At 42.9% G+C, this 25,447-nt stretch overlaps 1 protein-coding gene across 1 annotated transcript in view; it reads right to left on the bottom strand.

Moving 5' to 3' along the window:
* The window catches only part of SDC3 (syndecan 3), a 114,536-nt gene that overhangs the window by 15,635 nt on the left and 73,454 nt on the right, over positions 1-25,447 (bottom strand). Inside the window, exons 2-3 of the mRNA XM_087728421.1 lie at positions 5,339-5,465; positions 49-611 (exon numbers count right to left, since the gene is read on the bottom strand). Coding sequence (XP_087584547.1) covers positions 49-611; positions 5,339-5,465 — 690 coding nt within the window. The remainder of the gene's footprint in view (positions 1-48; positions 612-5,338; positions 5,466-25,447) is intronic.

The following is a 25,447-nucleotide window of genomic DNA, read 5'->3' as shown; positions in this document are numbered from 1 at the left end:
CTGAGAGAAATCGCCTGCCTTGAAAGGCTTTCCTGGCACCTGGCCTACCTGAGCAGCCTCCGTGGGGGTTGCTGTGGGAGGCTGGGGCCCTGTGGTAACGTCTGGTTCCTGCGAAGTGCTGAGCTGGGCCGTCTCTCTGACCTTTGTCTCCCTGGTCGTCCCCAGAGGGGGAGCTGGAATTTCCGTTCTGGCTACAGTCGCCATCGTCGTTGGGGTTTCGAGCATCATCGACTGTGTCACGGCAACAATTGTGATCACAGGCAGCAGGTCCCTCAGGGCAGTGGTGGGTCTTGAGGTAACCGTTGTGGTGGAGGCTGTGGTCGCCATGCTAGAAGCAGTTGTCGTAGTCGTAGCGACGTCGCGGGCCGCAGGGGTCGCCGTAACGCCGACTGCTTTCCAGATGGTGACTGCTGGGGCTTCTGAAATCCTGGGGATGTACAGACCGCTGGTAGCTGAATCAGGAATAACTTCCTCGGTAGGGAGCGGTGCCAAAGGGGTGGCAACTGGTTGCACAGATGTGACAGGCAAAACAGCCGAGGTGGTAGCAAGTAGGATGGATGAATCTGTGGTGAGCCGCACAACCGTCTTGGGTCCAGGGTCCTGCTTGAAATCTGCAAGAGAGAACAGGAAGCTTCATCTAGAAAATAGCAATATGGGTAGTCCTCGACTTACAACCCCTACAATGGAACCCAACATTTTTCTTGACGCTTGTTAAGTGAGTTTTGCCCCCGTTTCATGTCCTCTCTTGCCACGCTTGACAAATGAATTGCTGCAGTGGATAACTTAGCAACCCGGTTGTTAAGTGAGCCGGACTTCCCGCGTTGAATTTGCTCACCAGAAGGTGGCAAAAGATGTTCACATGACCTTGGGACACAGCAACGGTCATAAACATGAACCAGTTGCCAAGCCTCTGAATTCTGATCACAAGTTTGATCATGGGGATGCTGGAAAGGTCATAACTGTGAAAAATGGCCGTAAGTCCCATTCTTCAGTGCCGTTATAATTTTGAATGGTCACTAAATGAACTGTTGCAAGTTGAGGACTAGGACCTTTACTCTAGATCAGGGGAGTCAGACTTGATTTCATTGAGGGCTGCATCAGGGTTTTGGGCATGGCTTGGGTGGGGATGCCTAGGGTGGGTGTGGCCAGGGTGGGTGTGGCCAGGGTGGGCATGGCAAGGGTGGGCGTGGCCAGGGTGGGCATGGCCAGCTTGACATCACATGTGTCGGGGGCGCCTGTGGAGACCTGAGCACTCTGCCAGGAAAAATAGAACCCGAGCTCCGTTTTCACTGGCAGACAATTGCAGGAGGCTGTCGCAGCTGAAAATGGAACTCAGAAGGGCCACCGCAGTCCTCCTGAGGTCCGTCTTCACTGGCAGAGGCACCACTGGTCGATCCTTCACTGTTTCCAGGGCAGCCACGTGGGCCAGATCTAAGCAGCCTGTGGGCCGGATCTGGCCCGCGGGCCTTGAGTTTGACGCCCCTGCTCTAGATTACCCTAAGGCAGGAAATGACCAGATATGCATGTAAGTCTTGACTTATAAGCCCAATTGACTCCAGCATTTCTGTTCCTAAGCAAGACAGTTGTTAAGTTAATTTTCCCTACTTTACAACCTTTCTTGCCACCGTTGTTAAGCGAATCATTGCAGTTGTTAAGTTAGCGACATGGTTGTAAAGTGATTCTGGCTTCCCCATTGATTTTGCTCATCGTAAGGTCGCAAACGGTGATCACATCACTCCGGGATGGTGCAACCGTCATAAATATCAACCGTCATAAATATGCAAAGCATTCACATTTTGATCACATGACCATGAGATGCTGTAATGGTCCTAAGTGTGAAAAACGGTCATAAGTCATTTTTTTCACTGCTGTTGTAACTTTGAACCGTCACTAAACAAATGGTGGTAAGTTGAGGACAACCTGCAGTAGATTATTCAAGCTGATTAATATTATTAATTAATTAATATTATTAAGAGTGGAGCATGGCCTAGAGGTGGAGCTCTCGCCTCACCATCAGGAGTTCGATCCTGGGTAGAGGCAGATATTTCTCTCTCTGGGCAGGATGAGAATATATCTGCTGAACAAAACTCCATATTGGCGACAGGAAAAGCATCCGGCCATTAAACATTTTGCCAGTTCCATTCAGTTGCCAAGACTCCACCCCACAAGGAATTATGGGGTCATTTAATGATGGTGATGATTAATATTATTAGTTAGAACAACCACAATTGGAACAAGATACAACAAAGAGCTGTCTTATAATACGAATTGAGAAAACTAGACCTCCAGATTTGATTAAGCCATAGTTCCCCTCTATAGCAGAGGTGGGTTCCTACCAGTTTGCACCTATTCGGTAGAACCGGTTCATCAAATCTACCGAACCAGTTAGAAGAGGTTCCACCAGTGTACCCGGAAAGCAGGCCACACCTACAGTAGAGGTTCCAAACTTTTTTGAAACCCACCACTGGTCCTTGGATATGATTATTCTACACTATCATGCTCCTATTTATAAAACTCAGTGCCTCTGTGAAAAGTAAGGATGACTACTGCGTTTGTGGTGCAATCAGAACATTGCTTGTGTTGAAGTTGTTTTAACGCAAACCAAAGATGCCTTTTAAAAAACAAGTTTACATCATATTCTTATGCATGCCAGTGCTGTGTGTGAGGTAATTTAAGGTGGTTCTGACAAGTATCGTCGGCATCTTCATATCTGGTCACATGGGAGGCAAGCCACTCCCACCCAGTCACATGGGCAGCAAGCCACTCCCACAAAGGAGGCCACACCCACAGAGTAGGTTCGAACAATTTTTGAAACCCACCACTGCTCCATAGCCACACAGAATGAATGTCTAAGGGTGAAGGGTTCTGGGAGTTGTAGTTCAGAAGAATCTGGAAGAATGCCAGTTTACCGTTAGATGTCCTGGAAAGCACACACCTAATCTACAAGAGATCTGCTCTTCAATTTCTATCTGATGGCGCCCAGCTTTGCTTTCTGTTTTGCTTCCACTGGAAAACTCCAATCTCTTTGAAATAATTAAAGTCAATGAATGAATGAAAACAACGCCTTGTGAACTGAATGAAAATTAAACTATGGATATTAGCTGGCAAATCAGAGCATGGCAACTGCTCCAATTTGGTTTTTAATGGGCATTCCCGCTATTTCGGTCAGGAATTAAATACCTACTTTGATTTTTTCCGTGGTTTTTAGAACCAGAGCTAAATAATAGCACTGTGATTATCTCCCTGCTTCCTCACAAGTCATTCTTTTCGATTCCGTGGAATTTACCACTTGTTCGTCTTTAAGAGGTTTATACTCTTGCAACGTTCTCCCCCCCCCCGTCCCCCCTTAAAAGATGCAAATCTCCATGAATCCTAAGGCATCACGCAATGTTCTTTTAATCGGTTGAATTCAGTCTGCAGATTCTTCTAAACTACAACTCCCAGCACCCTTCACCCTTAGGCATACATTCTGCATGGGCTATAGAGGGGAACTATGTCTTAATCAAATCTGGAGATCTACTCCAGATTTCCCAATTTGTATTATAAAATGGTTCTTCGTTATATCTTGTTCCACTTGCGGCATTGCAGTTGTTATAACGAATAATATTAATCATCAGCATCAGTTAATGACCCCATAATTCCTTGCAGGGTGGAGCCTGGGCAACTGAATGCAGCTGGCACATCATTTAATGCAGAGGTGGGTTGCTGCCAGCATTACTGCCAGTTCGCACATGTTCACTTTGCTCACATGGATGCCTCACGCGCACTCTTAAATTTAAATGTTTTAAGGTTTTGCGCATGCACAGACCTTTTTATTTGCAAATAAAAAGGTCTGTGCATGCGCAAAACCTTAAAAAATTTAAAATTACATTTCTGCAATGAAAATTGTTCTGCGCATGTGCAGAACAGAAAGTCAAGATGGCATCACCGTAGGAGAACCAGTTCAGGGGGGGGGGGGGCAGGCCTAGGTCGCTGCCAGTTCCAACAACCCAGGCCGCCAAGTTACTACCAGTTTGCCCAAACCGGGCCGAACTGGTAGGAACCCACCTCTGGTTTAATGGCCGGATGCTCTTCCTGTCACCAGCATGGAGGGTGAGAATTGCAAAGGAATATTGTGGGTGATCGGAACTCCTCCACTCTACAATATGTGGATCCAAAGAATGCAAAGGTGTATCAGATCCAACATCAACACATTCTCGAAGATCTTCGACAGACATGGCCAGGATTTCAGCTCATCGTTGTGGGATTCAAGCAGTGGAAGAGGACACACGCTTCAAAGCTGTGCTCCTTCTCTTGTCAATAAAAGCAGGACTGTTGGCCCTATCTCAGTATGTTTGGGGAAGCACAAACATTGGGGAATGGGCTTTTTACAGGTGGCCTCTTTACACACATTGTCTCAAAATTCCCACTCAAATTTCTCAAAAGCTAGCTTCTTCTGAAATAGGTGTCTCCGTTTTTAAAAACGCTCAGCATTTCTTGAGAACTTTTTCCAGTGAGGCAATGGGGGTGACCAGAGACTGTGGATTGTTGTGAGGGAACATATGGTGATCTGGTGTGTGTGTGAGAGGGGGGGGGAGCGAGAGAGGGAGAGAGAGAGAAGGAGAGGGAAAAGAGGAGGAAGGGAGGAAGGGAGTGGCAGAGAGAGAAAATGAGAGGGGAAAAGGGACCGAGTGAGCGAGAGAAAAGGAGAGCAAGAGAGGGAGGGATGGGGAGAGAGAGGGTGAGAGGGAGGGAGGGAGAGAGAGGGAGGGAAGGAGAGAGGGAGGGAGGAATCTGTCCATCATTCTACTGATCTCTGAAAGAATGAGCACACCATGGAAGATAAGGCAGTGGTCAGGTTTTCAGACTGCATTAAACCATGGTATGAACTAGGTTTGCCCATTGCATGAACCATGAGCAGTTAGCTGACTTCACATCACATCCAAAAGCAAAATCACAGAAAGCCCATTGTTGGCTTAGCATAATATGTGAGTCGCATCTATTTCACACCCACTTGATATCCAAAGAAAGTGCCAGGAAATCCACCATCCCCCTTCAGAACTTTCCTGAAACTTTCTTCTTTCTTTCTTCTTCTACTAAAAAAAAAAAACCAATTGTTTTCCTCTCAAGTGGACTATCCAAGTCTACACACACACACACACACACACAGAGAGAGAGAGAGAGAGAGAGGGAGGGAGGGAGGGAGGGAGGGAGGGAGAGGGAGAGAAATAAAAATTCAATCCAAAGACGACTTCTGCCTTTCCATCTAATCTATTAACTGGACAATCAAAGCCACAACTGGTGTGATGTATTCTTTCCTGGCATGACGTATTTTTTTCCATTTTAGTTCCATACTCACATCCAGAGCCAGATCCTGAATAGAAGTCCTCCATTTCCTCTAGTTCTTCATCTTCAAAGGAGTCATCGTCCCCCGAGCCCTCCATGTCAATGGGCCGTTCGAAATTTTCATTCCGCCACTGTTGAGCCTAGAGGATGAAAAGAGCCGACAAATAAATACATTATTCACGCAGATCCAATCGCAAAATCTTTCTATAAAGGTAAAGGTTCCCCTGGCACATATGTGCTAGGCGTTCCCGACTGTAGGGGGTGGTGTTGATCTCCGTTTCAAAGCCAGCATTGTCCGAAGATGTCTCCATGGTCATGTGGCTGGCATGACTCAATGCTAAAGGCACACGGAACGCTATCACCTTCTCCCCAAAAGTGGTTTTTCTTTTTCTACTTGAATTTTTACATGCTTTTGAACTGCTAGGTTTGCAGAAGCTGGGACAAGTAACGGGAGCTCACTTGGTTGCATGGCGCTCGGGATTCGAACTGCCGAACTGTTGATCTTTCTGATCAACAAGCTCAGTGCTTTAGCCACTGAGCCACCACTTCCCTTTCTATAGAGCAGCCTTGTTTGAAGCCTATATGAAGAGCCACCATGAGCCTCGTGGGCTATAGATCACTTGTCCAGGACTGTATTACTTTTTCTCCCGGGAACCGAAGATTCTTTCTCTTGCCTTCCTCTCTACGTACTAGACTGCAAAGCTCATAAATCCCAGTTTTCTTTGGCAATGAAGGATAATTACCTTCAGTGCGAATTTCATGAAATCAACGAATACCGTTCACCAAAGTCAAGCATCTTGCAAAAGACCCATCTCGGTGTCATTTATTATATATTTCCCCCTTGAAGAAAAAGAGATAAAAATAGATGGAAAACACACCAGGAACTCGTAGTTGTTCATTCAAGGTTCATTCACACTTAGGCAAGAAAAATCAAAAGTACACATATAGACTGGGTGAAACCAGGCTTAATAGCAGTAATGAGAGAGGGATCTTGGAGTTTTAGGGGACAACCAATTAAATATGAGCCAGTAGTGTGCGGCAGCAGCCAAAGAAGCCAATGCAATCCTGTTCTGACCCCCCTTCTCCGTCAGGAACGAAAGCCAAAACAGACGTACGAAAGAATGTTTTAATCAGTCCAGACTCTTGTTGGCTGCAAGCCCAAAATAAACAAAGAGATAATCACTCTGGCAAAAAGTCCTACACACCGACGCAGCACTGCAAACAGGCTCCTCTCAGCAAACCACTTCTCCAAGTTGGTTTCTGTTAATTCGTGAACGAGAACATTGACTCCTGCAAACAGGGCGTGGCACAAACAGTCTCTTTTATAATCAGGAGAGGATCTTAATCAGCATCAGCTAAGCACAATCATCTACAATTACGCAGTTGTTCCTTCCGAGTAACCCTTCGACGGGGGGCATCCTGAAACAACTCACAAGTGTTTTCCTGAACACTCCCTCTGATCCAATGCTCTGCTGCCACCTGGTGGCCAACCAGTCTCTCCTCACCCTGTCCAGGGTCCTCCACCTCCTCCACGGCTGACTCATAAGACCCCTCGCTGTCGGAGTCTGGCAGCAGCTCCAACAGCTCCTGCCAGGCCACAACACAATCCTAAATTGCATTAACAGAGGGATACAATCAAGATCAAGTGAGGTACTAATACCATTCTATAAAGCCTTAGTAAGATCACACCTAGAGTACTGCATCCAGTTTTGGCCACCACACTATAAAAAAGATGTTGAGCCTTTAGAAAAAGTGCAGAGAAGAGCAACCACGATGATGAGGGGACTGGGGGCTAAAACATATGAAGAACGGTTGCAGGAACTGGGCATGGCTACTCCAGTAAAGAGAAGGACCAGGGGAGACATGATAGAAGTCTTTCAATATTTGAGGGGCTACCACAGAGAGGAGAGGAACAAGCTATTTTCCAAAAGCACCTGAAGGCCAGACAAGGAATCATGGATGGAACCTGAACAAGGAGAGATTCAACCTGGAGAAATTCTGGCAGTGAGAACAATCAACCAATGGAACAGAAGTTGCCTTCAGAAGTTGTGGGAGCTTCATCACTGGAGGCTTTCAAGAAGAGATTGGACTGCCATCTGTCAGAAATGGTGTGGGGGACTGCTTGGGCAGGGGGTTTGATTAGATGACCTACAATGTCCCTTCCAACTGTGTTAATCTGTATCTGCTAAGATGTGGTGGCTATTTTTCTGTTTTTAGAACTCGGCTGAAAACATTTCTTTTATAAAAAAAAGCTAATTAAAAAACTGGAAAGCATATTATAATTAACTTAGCAGGTTTAACGGTGCAGAACTATTTATTACAGTGTTTCTCAACAGTGGTGACTTTTAAAAATGGGTGGACTTCAGTTAGGATTAGGATTTATTTCATTTATATGCCGCCCTTTTCCCCGAAGGGGACTCAGGATGGCTCACAACTCAGTCAAGGGAAAGGAGGTACAAACAGGGGATAAAAAAGACAAACAAACAATACATAAATTAAAACACACAACAACCATACCATTCAAGAAGTGGGGGGCAGAAGCTCTTTAGCCCCAGGCCTGCCAGAATAGCCAGGTTTTAAGGGCTTTGCGGAAGGCCTGGAGGGTGGTGAGGGTTCGAATCTCCATGGGGAGTTGGTTCCAGAGGGTCGGAGCAGCCACAGAGAAGGCTCTCCTCCAGGTAGTCGCCAGTCGGCATTGGCCGGCGGATGGAATTCAGAGGAGGCCTAATCTGTGGGATCTGATCGGTCTATTGGAGGTGATTGGCAGCAGGCGGTCTCTCAAGTACCCAGGTCCAATACCATGAAGGGCTTTATAAGTGACGACTAGCGCCTTGAAGCGTATCCGAAGACCAATAGGCAGCCAGTGCAGTTCCCAGAATTCCCCAATCAGCAATTCTGGGAGTTGTAGTCCACACCCCTTAAAATGGCCAAGGTTGAGAAATATGGATTTATAAACCGCTTTGATGGAACTCCACGCTCTTGCAGATTTGCATTAGCAGAATGTACTTTTGTCCTTATAAAGCACCACATTTTTGTCAATCTCCCCCCTCGTCCAATGCCACATACTTTAGTATCAGTAGTGAAGGGGTTTTTTTTTTCCCTTGGAAGAGAATCCACGGACCAAGGAAGAGAAAAAGCAACTTATATGCATTTAAAAATAAAGCTATGCAGTTCTTCGCTGGAAAAGTTCCACAACAGCAGAAATTCTACAAGCAATTTTTGCTAGCTTAGCAGAAAAACAAAACCTCTGGAATCTGCACTATGGAAGCCAGCCCTTAACAGAAATCAAGTGAATTCTGCAAGCATTCCCAGCTGAACGTTGTTGCATCAACAACTGCCTTGCATAAACCCCTGGGCTGTCATAGTTAATGTGTTATTGGAACTGGGAAGACCCTGCGTCTCTATTTACCATCAGTCACAAAAGCTCACTAGACCAGGGGTTCCCAACTCCCCAGGCCAGGGATCGGCATCGGTCTGCACTCCACCAGGAACCAATGTCAGGGTTCCAAGTAATAGATCCATAGCAATCCTGTAGATTCCTCAAAGAATACTTTTATTGGAACTATCATATTGGCACCTATCTAGTGAAAACTGACTCTGAAATCTCCCATGGTTTTCACCTAATTAAAATAAACTTTTTCTACTTTCTCGAAACAACCAGTAACATGGTCCAATCATGGTGTGGACTAGCAAACTGGTAGCATTACTCCGCCGTCCTCTGACCAGGTGTGAGAATGTCCTTGATTCCCAAGAGAAAATATGTTGCTTTGGCTACAGATTGCCCTCTGTCTCAATTCCCTCCCTCCCTATTCCTCAGCTCCAGTGTGGTAACCCTGAAGTGGTCAAAAAATGGCTTTGGTCAGGTCAGCTTCAGGGTTGAGAACTGGGACGTGCAAGCAAGCAAAGCCACATCCATGCACGCCCGAAATCCAGGCAGTGCATGAAACCATGCTTCCCCCATCCACCCACGGAAAAGCCACTCTCTCTGGAACAGGTCTCTGGCACCCAAAAATGTGGGGGCCACTGCACTAGATGACCTTGGGCCAGAGATATCCCTCTTTTATACACTTTTTGTTAAAGGTATTTTTTTAAAAAGATAATTAAAACTAATATAGACTAATATAAAGTACCCTCTTTCCTCTAAAATAAGACCTCCCCGGATAATAAGCCCAATCGGGCTTTTGAGCGCATGCACTAAAATGAGCCCTCCCCCAAAAAATAAGCCCTCCTGAAAATATTGCAACACAGCAGCAGCCATGAGGTGACCACGCTCGCCGCCTCCTGGACCTCAAAACTAATAAGACCTCCCCAAAAATAAGGCCAAGAGCTTATTTTGGAGGTCAAAAAAAAAAAGCTTTAAACTGTGAGTTGGGGGGAGAAAGGGGGGGGGAGGAAAGGCTTACTAACTGATTTTGTTTCAAAATATGTTATAAAGGGGAAATGTTATTGGAGGTTTATTGAAATTGCAAATGAATGCCAGTAGGTGGTTGTGTCTTTAAACACAAATGATTGTAGATAAAAGCACGTTTAAATAATTGTAATTAAATGAAAATTGTGGTACAGGGATAGCAAAATACATAATTTGTTTTTTATTTAAAATGTACAATTCAATTTGAATGAAGTATATGTAATGATTGTGGAAGAAACGGACGAAATGTATTTGTAACCAATCGACATGCTTTCTACAAAATGTAACGAAAGATGATTCCCTTTTTGTGTTTTTGTTTAATTAAAACAATAAAACTTTTCAAAAAAAAAGAAAGAAAATAAGACCCTGTCTTATTTTGGGGGAAATACGGTAAGGAAAAAAGAAAGAAATCAAAGAGAAGGCTAAAAGTGCAAGAAAGGAGAGGGGAAATTAAAAGCAAAATAGAAAAGAAAGGAAAAAAAGAAACAAAGAAATCCCCACAGTCACATGATCAAAATTCGGATGCTTGGCAACTGACTCGTAATTATGACAGTTCCAATGTCCTGGAAGCATGTGATCCTTTTTTGTGACCTTCTAGCAAGCCAAGTCAATGGGGAAGCCAGATTCACTTAACAACCGTGTTACTAATTTTTTTTTATTGAAAATTTTAGAAAAAAAAACTTTTATAAATGTTTACCTCCCTCCCCTGCCCTCCTCCCCCCCCACGAACCCTCCCCCCAACCTCCCCTCCCCCCCGACTTCCCAGAACCAATACAGGGTATAAATCTTTAACAAAGATGTTCTAAAGTAAACTTAAAGAAAGTTAGTATCATCTTTCAATTGAGCTTTAGCTCCTCTTTGCTAGGCTAACCGTGTTACTAATTTAACAACAGCAATGATTCACTTAACAATTGTGGCAAGAAAAATCATAAAAGGGAGCAAAACTCACTTAAAAACTTGCTTAACAATTGAAGTTTTGGGCTCAATTGTGGCTACACGTTTTGAGTTCCTGCAGGAAAGGCCCAGATAAATTAGCAAAGACAGGCTACTGGTACATTTTAACCTAATGCTACCTGTTCTGACTGGCAGCATATATTTAGGTAGCCTTCCCAAATTTTGAACCTATAAATAGCAATAGCATTTAGGTTTATATACCGCCTCATAGCACTTGACAGCACTCTCTGGGATGTAGATATTGTATGTACATATTATATTGCCCCCAACAATCTGGGTCTTCATTTTACCGACCTCAGAAGGATGGAAGGCTGAGTCAACCTTGAGCCCCATCAGGATCAAACTGCAGGCTGTGGGCAGAGTTTGCCTGAAACACTGCACTTTCAACTATGCTGCCAGGGCTTCTGATTATGTCACATCAGTACCAAATGTTTGTTATGCTCATTGGGGCAGGCAGAAACCAGAGTCACAAATATTTGGAGACCATTGCGCTGTTGAAGGTTACTTGGGCCATATGGAAAGTTTCATCATAAGTGATGCAAACTCCAAAAAAGGGGAAGAGAGTGTAATCCTGGCAAAGTGTTGAAAACTCAGAAGCAGGAAATACATTCCTAAGCTGTCAAAATTTAGAGAGTCACCCAGCACCATTTTAAGCGCTGATGTATTGTATCGTTGATATCTCGCATTTCAAAGCTGGGACTCATTTATCAGCAACCGTACCTGTAATTTTACTAAGCCACAACAGCCGACGAACCGTGGAATTAGGTCCCTGGCTTTATCCTTATTTGAACTTCAATGGCATTGGGATTTTGCCACTAAATGATTCAAAGGAAAAAAATGAAAAGTCCACCAGTGCCAAGAAGTCGGTCCAATGTCCAGTCATCCTTCTAACAATCGCACCTGGCCATCAACCAGGAAAACTGGTTAGGCTGGCAGACACCGCAGCCCCCAATCATACTAAAATATTGATGGTTTGCAGGATTATAAACAGGAAGATGCCAAGGTTGCGCTGTTCAAAGCAAAGGAAAGGCAAGGAGACAGGAGAAGGTTGGCTCTTGTAGATTCTCCAGGGCAATGTTTTTGAAACTTGGCAACCTTAAGATGCCTGGGCTTCAACTCAGCATGCTGGCTGGGGAATTCTGGGAATTGTAGTCCACCCATCATAAAGTTGCCAAGTTTCAATGATAATAATTTATATATATATATATGTATGGGTATAATATAAGGGAATTGGATGCAAATGGTAAACAGGGATTTGGAAAGGAAGATTAGAAAATTTTGGTATTAAATATTATGGATGTTTAACTAGAATAGAATATGAGGATTTAATGTTAATGGAGGATTTTATAAATAAGTAAATGAAATGCCAGTATGTGGTTATGTATTAAATCTTGGTATATTTTATGATGAAGGATGTTTAAATAATCATAGTCAAATAAAAGTGGAGGTATGATGATGGTAATATAATAAATATCTGAGTTAAGATATTAGAGTTAATATGAATTATATTTGATGACGGTGGAAGAGATGCACAAAAGCCTTTTGTAACCAACTGATATACTTTCTACAGTATGTAAAGAAGGAGGATTTGTATGTTTGTTTTGAAAGATAGATAGATAGATAGATAGATAGATAGATAGACAGACAGACAGACAGACAGACAGACAGACAGACAGACAGACAGACAGACAGACAGACAGATACCTTTCACCCTGGCTTCACTGATAACGAATAAGAGCCTGTGGCCTAATGGCTAAGATGTCTGCCTAGTATGTAATATAGCCCAGGTTCAAATCCCAGTAAAGGTATGGCTAGCTGATAAGAGCTAAATAGCTTGAAATAGATCTATATTAGTCTCCCTTTATTTATTTATCAGCACAAATACAACAATATATATATATAAAAAGTTGCCAAGTTTCAAAAAGACTGTTCTAGAGCCTATGACATTGATGGCTAACCTTTTCCTGATCAAATGCTTAAAGCGTGCGCACATCCAAATCCGCAAAATGTGATGCGTGCACACACAAACATACCTCTGTGCATGCGCCCCTTGCACATACCCTGCCACCCGCATATGTGCACATGACACCCAGCATACCCATGCTTCCTGTGCATGTGTGCACACCCTGGCCCCCATCCCATCCTGCACGCATGCGTGGCAGAGACCTGAAGACCAGCTGGCTGGAGGTGTGCGTGTATGTGCGATGGAGCTGAACTGGGGTGATGGCTCACATGCCATCAGAGAGGGCGTTGCATGGCACCTCTGACATGCATGCTATAGGTTTGCCATCATGGGCCTATGAGAAATCACTGCCTATTTTAAAAACAGATCCTCTGGAATACCATGTAAACGATTATAAATTCACCCAATCTGTTCTTCCTGTTTATTCATTGGAGCAAAACATGTTTTGTTTTATAAATTGCATAGCTTCACCATCAGGCATACTAAGAAGCCGTCCTTCCTATCAAATGATGTGTTTAGTCTTTATATACTCAATAAATAATCACAGGGTGAGACATTACCCAAGTCTGTGTCTTTTCCCTTTCCTGCAGAATTCTGACATCACTTTTTTTTTATTTATAATGCAGTTTCCTGGCAAGAGGTCTCCAAGATTTCAGGCTGAATTTTGGGGAGCTCTTGTTGGAGATGTCAAACCCCATATGTGTACACAAAAACTTCATCCTCACTTTTCAAAGCAGAGGTGGGAAATTTTTCAAAGGTCATTTGCCAAAACTATTGTGGACAATTTTCTGGTCTGGGCACACAATTTTTATTAGGAGGGTTTTTTCAGCAATAAGGCAGGAATGAGGATCAGGACCTAGAATGAGTTTGAGAATTGGCGAAATGCATCTAACCACCTATCAAAAACATCCACTGACACTTTCATTGGTGGCTGGTTTTCCAGTGGCTGGTAACCGCTGGCAAGTGGAAATGTATCGGTTGTTTTTGGACTATTTATGGAAGTCAGACAAGTTCAGGACATTTTTCCATTATTTTTCCTCTCGAACCTTTTTTCCTAGATGGCATGAGAAAGGCTAGTGATAACTAATCTACTGCTAGTGCAGATAAAAATAAATAGGATAGAATAGATTAGAATAGAATAGAAAACATGGAATGGAATGGAATGGAATGGAATGGAATGGAAGGGAAGGGAAGGGAAGGGAAGGGAAGAGAAAAGAGAAGAGAAGAGAAGAGAAGAGAAGAGAAGAGAAGAGAATTCTTTATTGGCCAAGTGTGATTGGACACACAAGGAATTTGTCTTTGGTGCATATGCTCTCAGTGTATATAAAGAAAAATAAAATAGAATACATTCATCAAGAATTATAAGATACAACACTTAGTGATAGTCATAGGGTACAAATAAGCAATCAGGAAAGAATCAATATAAATCATAAGGATACAAGCAAAAAAGTTACAGACATGCAGTCATAAGTGGGAGGAGATGGGTGATAGGAACGATGAGAAGTCTTAATAGTAATAGAAATGCAGTCTTAGTGAATAGTTTGACAGTGTTGAAAGAATTATTTGTTTAGCAGAATGATTGTGTTCGGGGGGGCAGACTGTGAAGGTGAGGAATCCAAAATTAAGACCAAAGCATCAACTGGGAACAAAGCTTTATAGTTTGATAGGAAAAGGGGAAAGATCCATCATATAAATATTAAACACTTAGTGATAGTCATAAGTTATTAATAAGCAATCAAATCATACTAGGAAATAAATTGAACAACGTGTAAATTTATATTGTTCTATTTGTTATATCTATTTTTTAAACCAAATATATATTTTAATTATTTTAATATTATATTTAATATTTAAAAATATTAAATATTTGTATTAAATATCTATTTCCTAACAAGATATTATGACAGATGTAACATGAAATGATAGAGTTGTATCTTGTTCACCTGTAGCCTTAACAAAATTGCCAGCTTTCTTCTCAAAGAAGATCACACAAACCTTGCTATCATTTTACAGGGCTACAGTACCCCAAACTTTACAAGTTTCTGATCTAAGTAGGCATTGGGGGGTGGAGAAGACGGTGAAATCCCCAGCAAGGTGTTTAAGGCAATATTTTCAGCATTTTTTTTATTTTGGAAAAGCCTAACTATTTATTTACATAGCTGCTCATCTCACATTTGGGACTTTGGGTGGTAAAATTGGATTAAAACCAACAAAAGCAACAAGTAGTAACAATGATAACATAAGAATCTAATGGCATCCAGAACAATCTGACCTAGTCCATGCAAACACAAATCATATAAATCACATTGATCGGCTTAAAGGTAAAGGTTCCCCTCACGCACAAGTGCTAGTCGTTCCCAACTCTAGGGGGCGGTGCTCATCTCCGTTTCAAAGCCGAAGAGCCAGCGCTGCCTGAAGACATCTCTGTGGTCATGTGGCTGGCATGATTAAATGCCAAAGGTGCATGGAACACTGTTACCTTCCCATACAGGTGGTTCTTATTTTACTACTTGCATTTTGTACATACTTTCGAACTGCTAGATTGGCAGAAGCTGAGACAAGTAATGGGAGCTCACTCCGTTATGCGGTGCTAGGAATTCGAACCACAGATCTGCCGACCTTTCTGATCGACAAGCTCAGCATCTTAGCCTACAGAGATATTTTTCATGCCAAAGAAATTTATTTGGCTAGCCAGAAAGGTTATTCATATAATTTTTAAAAATAGCTATCTACTCGATATGGGGTAGGATAGTTCTTCCCCCCCCCCAATTTCAGTATATTTCTGGATCAAAATGAGCAACTCCAGCTTCCAGGCTTTCAAGAATCACCAGCTCCCCAGCTTTCCATAATCTGGTTCCCTAAAGGTATGTTGAATGACAGCTCCCATCACTTTTAATTGACCATACTTACTGGGAATAAAAGGCTTATTTATAGACAAACTCATTTGGAGTGAACCAATTTGAGAAAGGATGGGATAAGGATGGGATATGCTTTTCTAAGAACTGGTCCTGGATGGATTCATCTCGACCCAGGTTCACTGCAGACGTGTGGAAATGAACGGTAAATTCCATAGGGGTTTACTAAGCCTACATCCAGCCCCTAGTAATTTTGCAAAGGAAAAAGATGTCATTCTTATCACGCCTTATAAGAAACCAAACTAATCTTAGCAGGGTTTTATTTTATATGCTAATGTATCAAAACCCAGACAAGGCTGATCAGGATATATTGATAAAAGTAGACTATAAAACCCAGTTAAGAACTGAGGGATCCCTGCTGGGATAACTATCCTAATAGACACTGACATGACAACAGTAACCATAGTAACTGTTTCCTCCATCATAATGGCTGTGCTCTCCGTCTCTCTTTCTGAGCTTCAGAAGAAGGCGTGGACATTGAGATGAAGGAACACCATTTGGAAGTCAAAGATACTCTCCAACTCTTTGACGTCAACTGTGTGACCCAAGCCATCCTACTTCAAGTTCTTTCAAGTGTCAGCTCTGGCTGGTTTCCCTTTGATGGAATAGAAATACCTCCAAGGGAGGGTAGAGTTTAAATAGCAACAGTGCAATCAAATGAATATTTGAAAAGCAAAATGAAACGGTACCCCTCATAGCTTAAAAAACTGACAGCGATTCAGTTTGGATCCTTGTATATTTTGCCAACACAGATTGTATATTCTGGGAGTATCTGTTCCACTCCTTCCTAGCTTCTAGCTATGTTAGGAAAATGTTGTGGCCCAGCAGGAGCCGTTAGAACTGCCACCAGACTCCGACAGCGAGGGGCCCTATGAGTCGGCTTTGGAGGATGTGGAGGACCCTGGACAGGGTTCCGACTCCGAGCAGGGCGCAGAGAGGCTGGTTGACCACCAGGAGGTGCTTGAGTCGTGGACCAGTGGGGGGGGGGGGGAGACAAGGGAGTGTGATCCAGACGTCAGCAGTAGGGAGGAGCCAAGGGAGTTGTTCCTGGATGCCCGGCACCAGAGAGCTAGTAGGCATAAGGAACTCTAAAAGGAATGCTTGTGCACACGCCCCTTTTGCAGGAGTCAACACATTCATTAATGTTGGAGAACTGTGGTGTTAACTTGGCAGGTTGGATTGCTACCAAGGCTTGTCTGTGCTGGTTTGCTGCCAAGGACCTGTCTGTCTGTTAATAAACTCCGTAAAGTATCTTTGGCTCGGCGTGTTTTGGTGTGGGATGACGGGGGGTCAGAACAGGAAAATATGGTACCCCAGCATCCTACGCTTTAGAGTGCTTCCCAGACCCCAAATATCCTACATAAGATAAGTGATACATAAGTGTTCTTGTTCGTGAGCTGTATATTAACTGTCTAATTTGCTAGACATTTTTATGCTGTCTTCTGGGTCATTCTGTCATTGTTTTCGGTTATTAGACTCATCATCCAATAAGACACACATGGTTTTTGCATGACAAGAGGGCAATTACTATTTTCAGAAGAAAATTCCCCCCTGCAAAAATTATGCAAATCTCAATAGCAAAAAGATTTAGGAATTCAGAAAAACAAACAGATCTTACTCCTTAGGATGCCCCTTTATTGGCATAACCTTTTTGTTAGTGTTGAAATTGAGAAACACACCCTTGAAAGTAAAACAGATTAGGTGCAGGTATAAGGATATATGAAAGATTAATTGAAATCAAATTAATGTTCTTAATTTAATTTTGCTAATAATTAAATATATCAAGGTCAAACCAGTAAAAAAATATTTGCTTTGTCTCTGTGTGACAGCAAACTCAGCTGTTTAAGCAAACTAGTTATGTTTCGATATACTGTTTGCACTCAAAGACCACCGATATTAAGAATTTCACATGGGGCTGAAATGGACAGACTCACGAAAGAGCTAAAAGATAAAGAGGAATCTGAATACTACTCAGTATGGGACTTATGGTATAATTGGCTAGAGGAAAAACGAAAAAAAGTAGGAAAGCAATAAAGAGAAGAAGAAAGATCAAGAAACTACAAAACAAATACAAAACTGGAGAATGAATAAGAGGCGGAATTACAAAATAGACTGAATATATCAGTGGTGGGTTCTGGATCCCGTTCCAACCAGTACAGTTGGAATGGGCCCGACATTGCCCACATGGACGCGCACGGCAGACGTATGCATCGTACCTGCCTGTGACGCCTCTGCGACGCACCAGCTGCTCGGCGGAGTGTCGTGCAGTGGAAACGCCAAAGGCTTAAAGGACAAGTAAGGAGCTCAGGCGGGCGGGTGGGCCCTCCAGAGCCCCATACCAGAATGTTACCCAGTGCCCTGGGGAGGCTCCGGTACGCCCGTACTGGGGCGTACCACCTGAAACCCACCACTGATAGATATAGATGTAGATGTAGATGTAGATGTAGATGTAGATGTAGATGTAGATGTAGATGTAGATGTAGATACAGATACAGATACAGAGGTAGAGATAGATAGAGATAGAGATATATAGAGAGATATAGAGATAGAGATAGAGAGATAGAGAGATAGAGAGATATAGAGAGATATAGATATAGAGATATAGAGATATAGAGATAGAGATAGAGATAGAGATAGAGATAGAGATAGAGATAGAGATAGAGATAGATAGAGATAGAGATAGAGATAGAGATAGATAGATATATAGATAGAGATAGAGAGATAGAGAGATAGAGAGATAGAGATAGAGATAGAGATAGAGATAGATAGAGATAGAGATAGAGATAGAGATAGAGATAGAGATAGAGATAGAGATAGAGATAGAGATAGAGATAGAGATAGAGATAGAGATAGAGATAGAGATAGAGATAGAGATAGAGAGGTAGAGATAGAGAGATATAGAGAGATATAGAGAGATATAGAGATAGAGATAAAGATATAGATATAAAGATTTACATGTACAGACAAAGGAAACACAATGGATATGTAAAAGAAGTATAATGTGTTGCAAAGATGTTATGTTTGTATAAAAAAAATTTAAAAATTAAAAAAAGTATTTCATATAGGACCAAAATAATTTCATTAATCCCCCTTCCAAAGGCAACAATTGGAAGGGTGTTTTTTTTTTAAAAAAATACCAACATAGTGGCCCTTAGGCCCACAATCACAAACACACTCAATTTATGAGTGTTACCAGTTGGTAATCCTGGTGTACTGATCCCAAACAAGCCAGGATTTGTAAACTAACCTCAAATCCAGGTTTGTGTCTCTAAAATAAAGGAGGCAAAAAGCAAAAGTCCTCACTTCAGTTTGCATGCTAATCAAATCAATCTTGAGCTCTGCTGCTAGGGAAGGAACGAAATGATTTTCCACCAGCAGAAGCAAAGCAGAAATTCAACAGCAAAAAAAAAAAAGTTATAATCAGGAGTATGTGTGGGGCTATTATTTTTTTAACGAAATAGACTCAACCTGCTACGTTAAACTTCCATTAAGCTTAACATCTCATTTCCCTCAATTCCCCAAGCCTACCATGCTGCAAAATCCTTCTATGACATCATTGCTTTGGGGCAAAAAAAATACCCCTAATTGACCTTGGACCACGAAAAAGTTATCAACCCTTCTCAGGTGATGAAAGCAATTGGTCTAAAAAGGGCATCTTTTTTAAAAAAGAAAGAGAGAGAGAGGGGGGGGGAGAGAGAACTGGAGGAAAAAACAAGTTATTAGAAAAGCAGCTTTTAAACCGAGATATAAATAAAATGGATATAAATAGACGGAATGTGTTCGTATGCTCGGGATTTATTCAGGCGGAATATAAAATGCTCATCACATGCCTCTTAGCCACACGCTATTTCCAAACTGGCTCAGTTCTGTCTTCGGGGAAGAGATGTAAAAACACTCTTCCTCTTCCCCTCCCTTCTCTTCCCCCCTCCCTTCCCAGCTTTAAAGCTGGACCGGGCATTCGAAGTAAAGCTCTCGGCTCTTGGCATAAATTGCATCAGTCTGATTTGAGATTTATTCCCTGCTCTGAGATTGGAATGCTGGATTACCAGGAGCAATTCATTTCCCCGGGGATCTCATTTTGTGCCTGCCCTTTCTTTAAAAAAAAACACCAAACTAATAATAATAAAATGCCCTTCACCCTGCCTATATTTACACTAAGAATTCCACTTTCAAAAAAAAAAAACCCAGCCTGCTAGTTGGGGGTAGATGTTTGCGCAGGAATCCTGAGCTATTTATTTTAACAAGGTATGCCCCACCTTTTGATTGAAGCCATTACCAGGGCAAATTGCAATCAATTAAAAGAAAATGAGAATCCAAACGTTTTTTTGTTGGACTAAGCAGCTGATCCTCGGCAGATCAACTAATTGACTAAACTTTTCCTTCTTCCTCTGCTTCCATTCGTTCCATTGTCTTCTGTCTGGCAGACAATACCTGCATTCGTTTCAGGACTTCTGAAGCGAGGAGAATGGAGCTCAGCCTGATCTCATGCTGGTGATTGCTCTCAAAAATTAGCTTGTGCCGTGACTGTTAACCAACTTGCAAGGGCAAGCACACAATTGTGAGAGCCAGTGATCTTGGAGATGATGTGTTTGCTCATGGAGCGCAAGAGAGACTCTTGGCAGAGGATGTCCGCACCAGACAATCAACGTCCTTGTCCAAGAAAAAGGGTGACTTCCGTCACCGTACCCTGCTAGCCAGACAGACAAAGGGTTCCTTTGAACTGATACAGAACATTGCCATAGATTTCATCACCACTTCAAGGAGATATATCAAAGCCATTAGACAAAGAAAGTGCCATCCGTCTGCTTCATTTAATGTATGTATGAGTAGGACTCAGTGTGTTAGAACAAAACTCAACTTCTTAGACGCCGCAAAGAACTCGCTTTCCCATTATGATATTTTTGCAAAGCGGGAATAACATGGGCTCATTATTTAGCGCTCATGGCGTTGGCACAGTTTAATTCCTCCGACAAAAGGCCCCAAAATATATGCACCCGCTTATCGCCAAAGAGCATCTTTTCATGGGCATCTATAGCTACAGGCAGACTTCTCGGCCTTAAGAAAGCTGGGGATTGTTCTCAACACAGGGATGGGGGGTGGGAAGGGTATGACTTGTAAACCAGTAGAAAGCCGCAAAAAGTCCCACTGAATCCTGCATGTTTCTGAGACTCTGTATCAAAAGCTTTAACCTGATTCTTCCTGGTGGAAAGGATCATAGAAGCAGAACAGACTGCGGGGTTTTGCGAGGACGGGGTATAAAGGATGGGCACCAGGGACTTCTTAAAAAGTTTCTTCTGAAGAGAAATATGAAGTAGCATCTTCCACTGCTCACAACTTCTATTGTTAGGAGCCTTCTCCTCCTTACTAAGCTGAAATCTCTCTCCTTACTGATTCTCGATCTGTCAGCACACTTCCTCTGTAGGCATGACAAGAATCCTGGCTAACCATCAAAACCAAGCCAAAGTTTAGGTTGTGGGTGCTTCAGCGGTGGAGACTTTAAAGAAGAGACTGGCCAGTCATTTGACTGTGGTGGTATAAGGCCGTGGTGGCAAACCTGTTGCATGCATGCCAGAGGTGGCATACAGAACCCTCTCTGTGGGCATGTGCGCCGTCGCTAGCTGCTCTTCCGGGTTCCACTGTGCACATGCATGCCAGCCAGCTGGTCTGGGGCGCATGCCCCAACCAGCTAATCTCTTCCGGGTTCCAGCACGTGCATTCATGCCATTCAACTGGTGTTTGAAGACCACCGTACATGTCCAGTGTGCATGTGTGCAATGGAACCAGGAAAAGCAGCTGGCCACCATGAGCATCTGCACAGCTGCTCTCTTCCAGGTTCTGGCACTCCGGCGTGCGTGCTCCAGTTTTGGCACTTGGTGTTGAAAAGGTTAATCGTCACTTATATAAGGTTTCCTATCTTGAGCAGGAGGTTGGATTGGAAGACTTCTGAGGTCCCTTCCAGCCCTATAAATTCTGTGATTCTGGTTGCTTCATTTAGTTATAGTTAAGACTCTGCCTACTTTCTATTGTCAATCAAGGGAATCTATACAGAGTCCTTCTATTTCTCTCACCCCAGTACTGACCAGCTAAATATCTGATCCGCTTCAAGAATTCACGTAACACCATGCCTTCAAATCATGCCTTATGGGCGTATCTATTATTTATCAGTGCAATTTATCAGTGCAGGAGAGGAATGGCTAATCTGCCACCCTAGAGCCATTTATGATCTTTGCCTTGATTTTATGCAATCTTTGACCTAATGTTATGCAGACTTTGGCCTAACACATACCTCTTCTGTAGGCCAACAGCTCTAACTTCTGATAAGAGCTTCTTGTCTAAAAGGAGAATCTTTGTTGTGAAAATGATGTGTTCTACCACTGGAATAATGTTATTTCTGAGGAATTGGATATACTGGCTTACTGGCTGTAATTCACACAACCTGCATTTTCTGAGGCCTACAGTTAGTCATTCCCTGGGATTGCACAACAGACAGATTCATAAATTAACCCAGCCCAGGTATCTTCTGCAAATATATCCGTTAAGTTTCAAACCAAGAACTGACTTAACGAAACAAGCTTCATTTATTACTGTGCTTGTTAATTAAAGCAAGCTTCTTTCTTCAAGAACTTTGGACGATCTCACAATCATTCATCCTCCTCTTTGTTTATTTGATCTCTTTAAAAAGCCTCAGAGGAAGCTTCATCTCAGGAAAAATCACCCAGAATATCCATCATAAATAAACGACAATTGCATCACATCCCAGAAAGGTTTATGCCATTATGCACACCGTCTCTCATCTTGCAAATGCACAGAGATGATTGATTTTCATCAGTGGCCACTATTAGAAATGGATCTTCTGGTTTTAGTTGCTGGGTTCCATTTGTTATTCTTTTAAACTTTGCTGTCTGGTAATACCTGTTCTTTTCCGACAAGATCCATAGAAAGTTACCGTGTTTCCCTGAAAATAAGACAGGGTCTTATTTTCTTTTGCCCTCCCCAAATAAGCATTTGGTCTTATTTACAGGGAGGTCTTATTATTTTTGAGTTGCAGGAGGCAGCAAGCATGGTCACCTCATGGCTGCTGCTATGTTGCAGTATTTTCTGGGAGGGCTTATTTTAGCACATGCGCTCAAAAGCCTGATTGGGCTTATTATCTGGGGAGGTCTTATTTTCGGGTAAAAACAGGGTAAAAGAAAGTACAGCATTTGGTATCCCAAGTGCTGCAAATGCATTTATTCACATTGTGCTCTGAGATGCAACGCACATCCTACGGGATTGGGCGGCATATAAATGTTATTAAACTTGCAAACTTGCAAACTGCAACTGATTGCAACAGCCTTAGATTTCATTTTGCAGCGCTTTGACCAAAAGTGGAAATACTGCAGCTGATATTATCTGCTTTTTTTTCTGGAATCGGTTGTTACAGTATGTGATGCCCACCTCTGTTCCTGGACTTCTTCAGCCATCTCTGGGCTGGATTTGCTCCAAATCCTGCCCATCAGACATCGACAAGAAAGTTGATTCCATGACAAGGCTGCCAATTCTCAGGTTCCAAAACTATAATAAGCAAACTCTTTAGAAAAATATCCAGCACAGCTGTGGGAAATCATTCATAGAAGCCGGAAGCTGAGGGCAGATGTCTTGGATGGCAAGGAGACGACAGAGCATTCCAGTTTTCGCAGATCAAGATACACTATATTGCCAAAAGTATTCGCTCACAACTGAGTCTGGTTATGTGGATGGGTGAGCGAATACTTTTGGCAATATAGTGTATATGGACTTGGGGGGGAGGGGGGAATCAGCCTTAGATCTACCGTATTTTTCAGAGTATAAGATGCACCTTTTCCTCTCCTAAAAGAGGGTGAAAATTTGGATGCCTTTTATACACTGAATGTAGCCCCACCCACCCACCAGTCCCCACTCTTTGGCTCTGCCTCCCAGCAATTTACCTCCTTGCAGCAAATGGAGAAAATGGGGCTTGCGAAAGTGGCAATGGGCTATAGTTTAAGTTTAAGTTTAAGTTTTATTTTATTTATATGCCATTCCCTAAAAGGGACTCAGGGCAGCGAACAACTTAAACGGGAAGGGGAGACATACAAGTACAAAATAAACATATTAAAATGACCAACAACCACACCTGTCGAGAGGGGAGGGGAGCTCATCAACCCCAGGCCTGCTGACACAGCCAGGTTTTAACGGCTTTTCGGAAAGCAGGGAGAGAGGTGAGGGTCCGAATCTCCGCGGGGAGTTCGTTCCAAAGGGCCGGAGCTGCCACAGAGAAGGCCCTCCCCCGGGTCGTAGCCAGATGGCATTGGCTGGTGGATGGAACCCGGAGGAGGCCGGCCCTGTGCGATCTAATGGGTCTTTGGGAGGTAATTGGCAGCAGGCGGTCTCTCAAGTACCCAGGTCCAATACCATGAAGGGCTTTATAAGTAATAACTAGCACCTTGAAGCGTATCTGGAGACCAATAGGAAGCCAGTGCAGCTCGTGGAGGATAGGTGTAACGTGGGTGTATCAAGGTACACCCACAATCGCTCGCGCGGCCGCGTTCTGGACCAGTTGAAGTCTCCGAATGCTCTTCAAGGGCTGCCCCATGTAGAGCGCATTGCAGTAGTCCAGTCTTGAGGTCACGAGGGCGTGAGTGACTGTTGCAAGTAATCCCTGAAGCCTGAAACAGCTGATCATCGGAGGCCATGCTTAAACTGAAATTGAAAGTGAAACTTGCTGTTGGAGGCAAATGGCTGGGAGGCAGAGGCAGATTTTTTTTCTTCTTCTTCTAATCAGGCTAAACTGAAACAGGCTGTTTGCTGTAAGGAGGTAAGTCAATAACTATAAATGCCTATAGAATGTTCAAATTGTTAGACTTATTTTTTTTAAAGACTGCTTTATTATTGTTCTAGACAACTTAACAAAATGAAGAAGCTTTTTAAAATAAATGCTTGATCTGAAGAGGCCCAGTGCTATTGAATCTTCTTTTAAATAGCAGAGAATAAGGTATACTTCCAGAAAGCCACATCAATTTTAACAGAATCTGTACAAGTATAGTCTGAAATGTAACACCACAAATAGTGTATATCATCTGTACTGTTTGCTGTCTGCTGCAAGGAGGCAAACTGCTGGGAGGCAGAGGCAGATTTTTTTCCCCATTGTTTTCCTCCCCAAAAGCTAAGTGCATCTTATACTGCGGAGCGTCTTATACTCCGAAAAATACAGTACCTTAAACCAGGTCAGCATGCTTGCCAATAAATGCAGCAGGGGAAGAAGTCAGGGCACCATTCAAAACTCCCTTTGAGCATAGCTATTTCAACAAAATACTCCAGCAAAAGCACATCTGCCTACCACCCTCATAGAAAACTGGCAAGAAAGAAAGGTCTCTTAGCCATGGAGAATGGCTTCTTGAAGAACAGGAGGTGGGTGGTGTTCGTGCACGCGCATTTTTCAGACAAGAACATTTTCCATTTAACAACAAAGTTGCCTTTCTTTTAAACATATGCTGTTCCCTTCCAAGTGAAGTCCATTAACATTCTCCCTAAGCAAACACAAACTTTTCCAGGGAGACAAAACATAGCCAAGAAGAAATCCAAAACGCTTTCCCTCCCCCCCCTTTTTTTATTCTTTTGCATCTTTCTTTATTGCACACAAAAAAAGCATTCCCTCACATGTCCCCCACCCAGCCCCAAAAGGTCCTGGAATTGGGAAAAAGCATTTTCTGCTAATTTAATCTCTGGAGCGATGCCATTTTTGCAAAAAGGAAACTCAGTCTGCGTGCAACCCATTGCATTGGGGTGGCGCAGTGGTTAGAGTGCAGTTCTGCAGGCTACTTCTGCTGACTGCCAGCAGTTTGGCAGTTCGAATCTCACCAGGCTCAAAGTTACTCAGCCTTC

This window comes from Thamnophis sirtalis, unplaced genomic scaffold, assembly GCF_051295495.1.
Source record: "Thamnophis sirtalis isolate CommonGarterSnake01/CBP01778 unplaced genomic scaffold, rThaSir2_p1.2 scaffold_13, whole genome shotgun sequence".
Lineage (NCBI taxonomy): Eukaryota > Metazoa > Chordata > Lepidosauria > Squamata > Natricidae > Thamnophis > Thamnophis sirtalis.
This window is presented reverse-complemented; position numbering and strand designations above follow the sequence as displayed.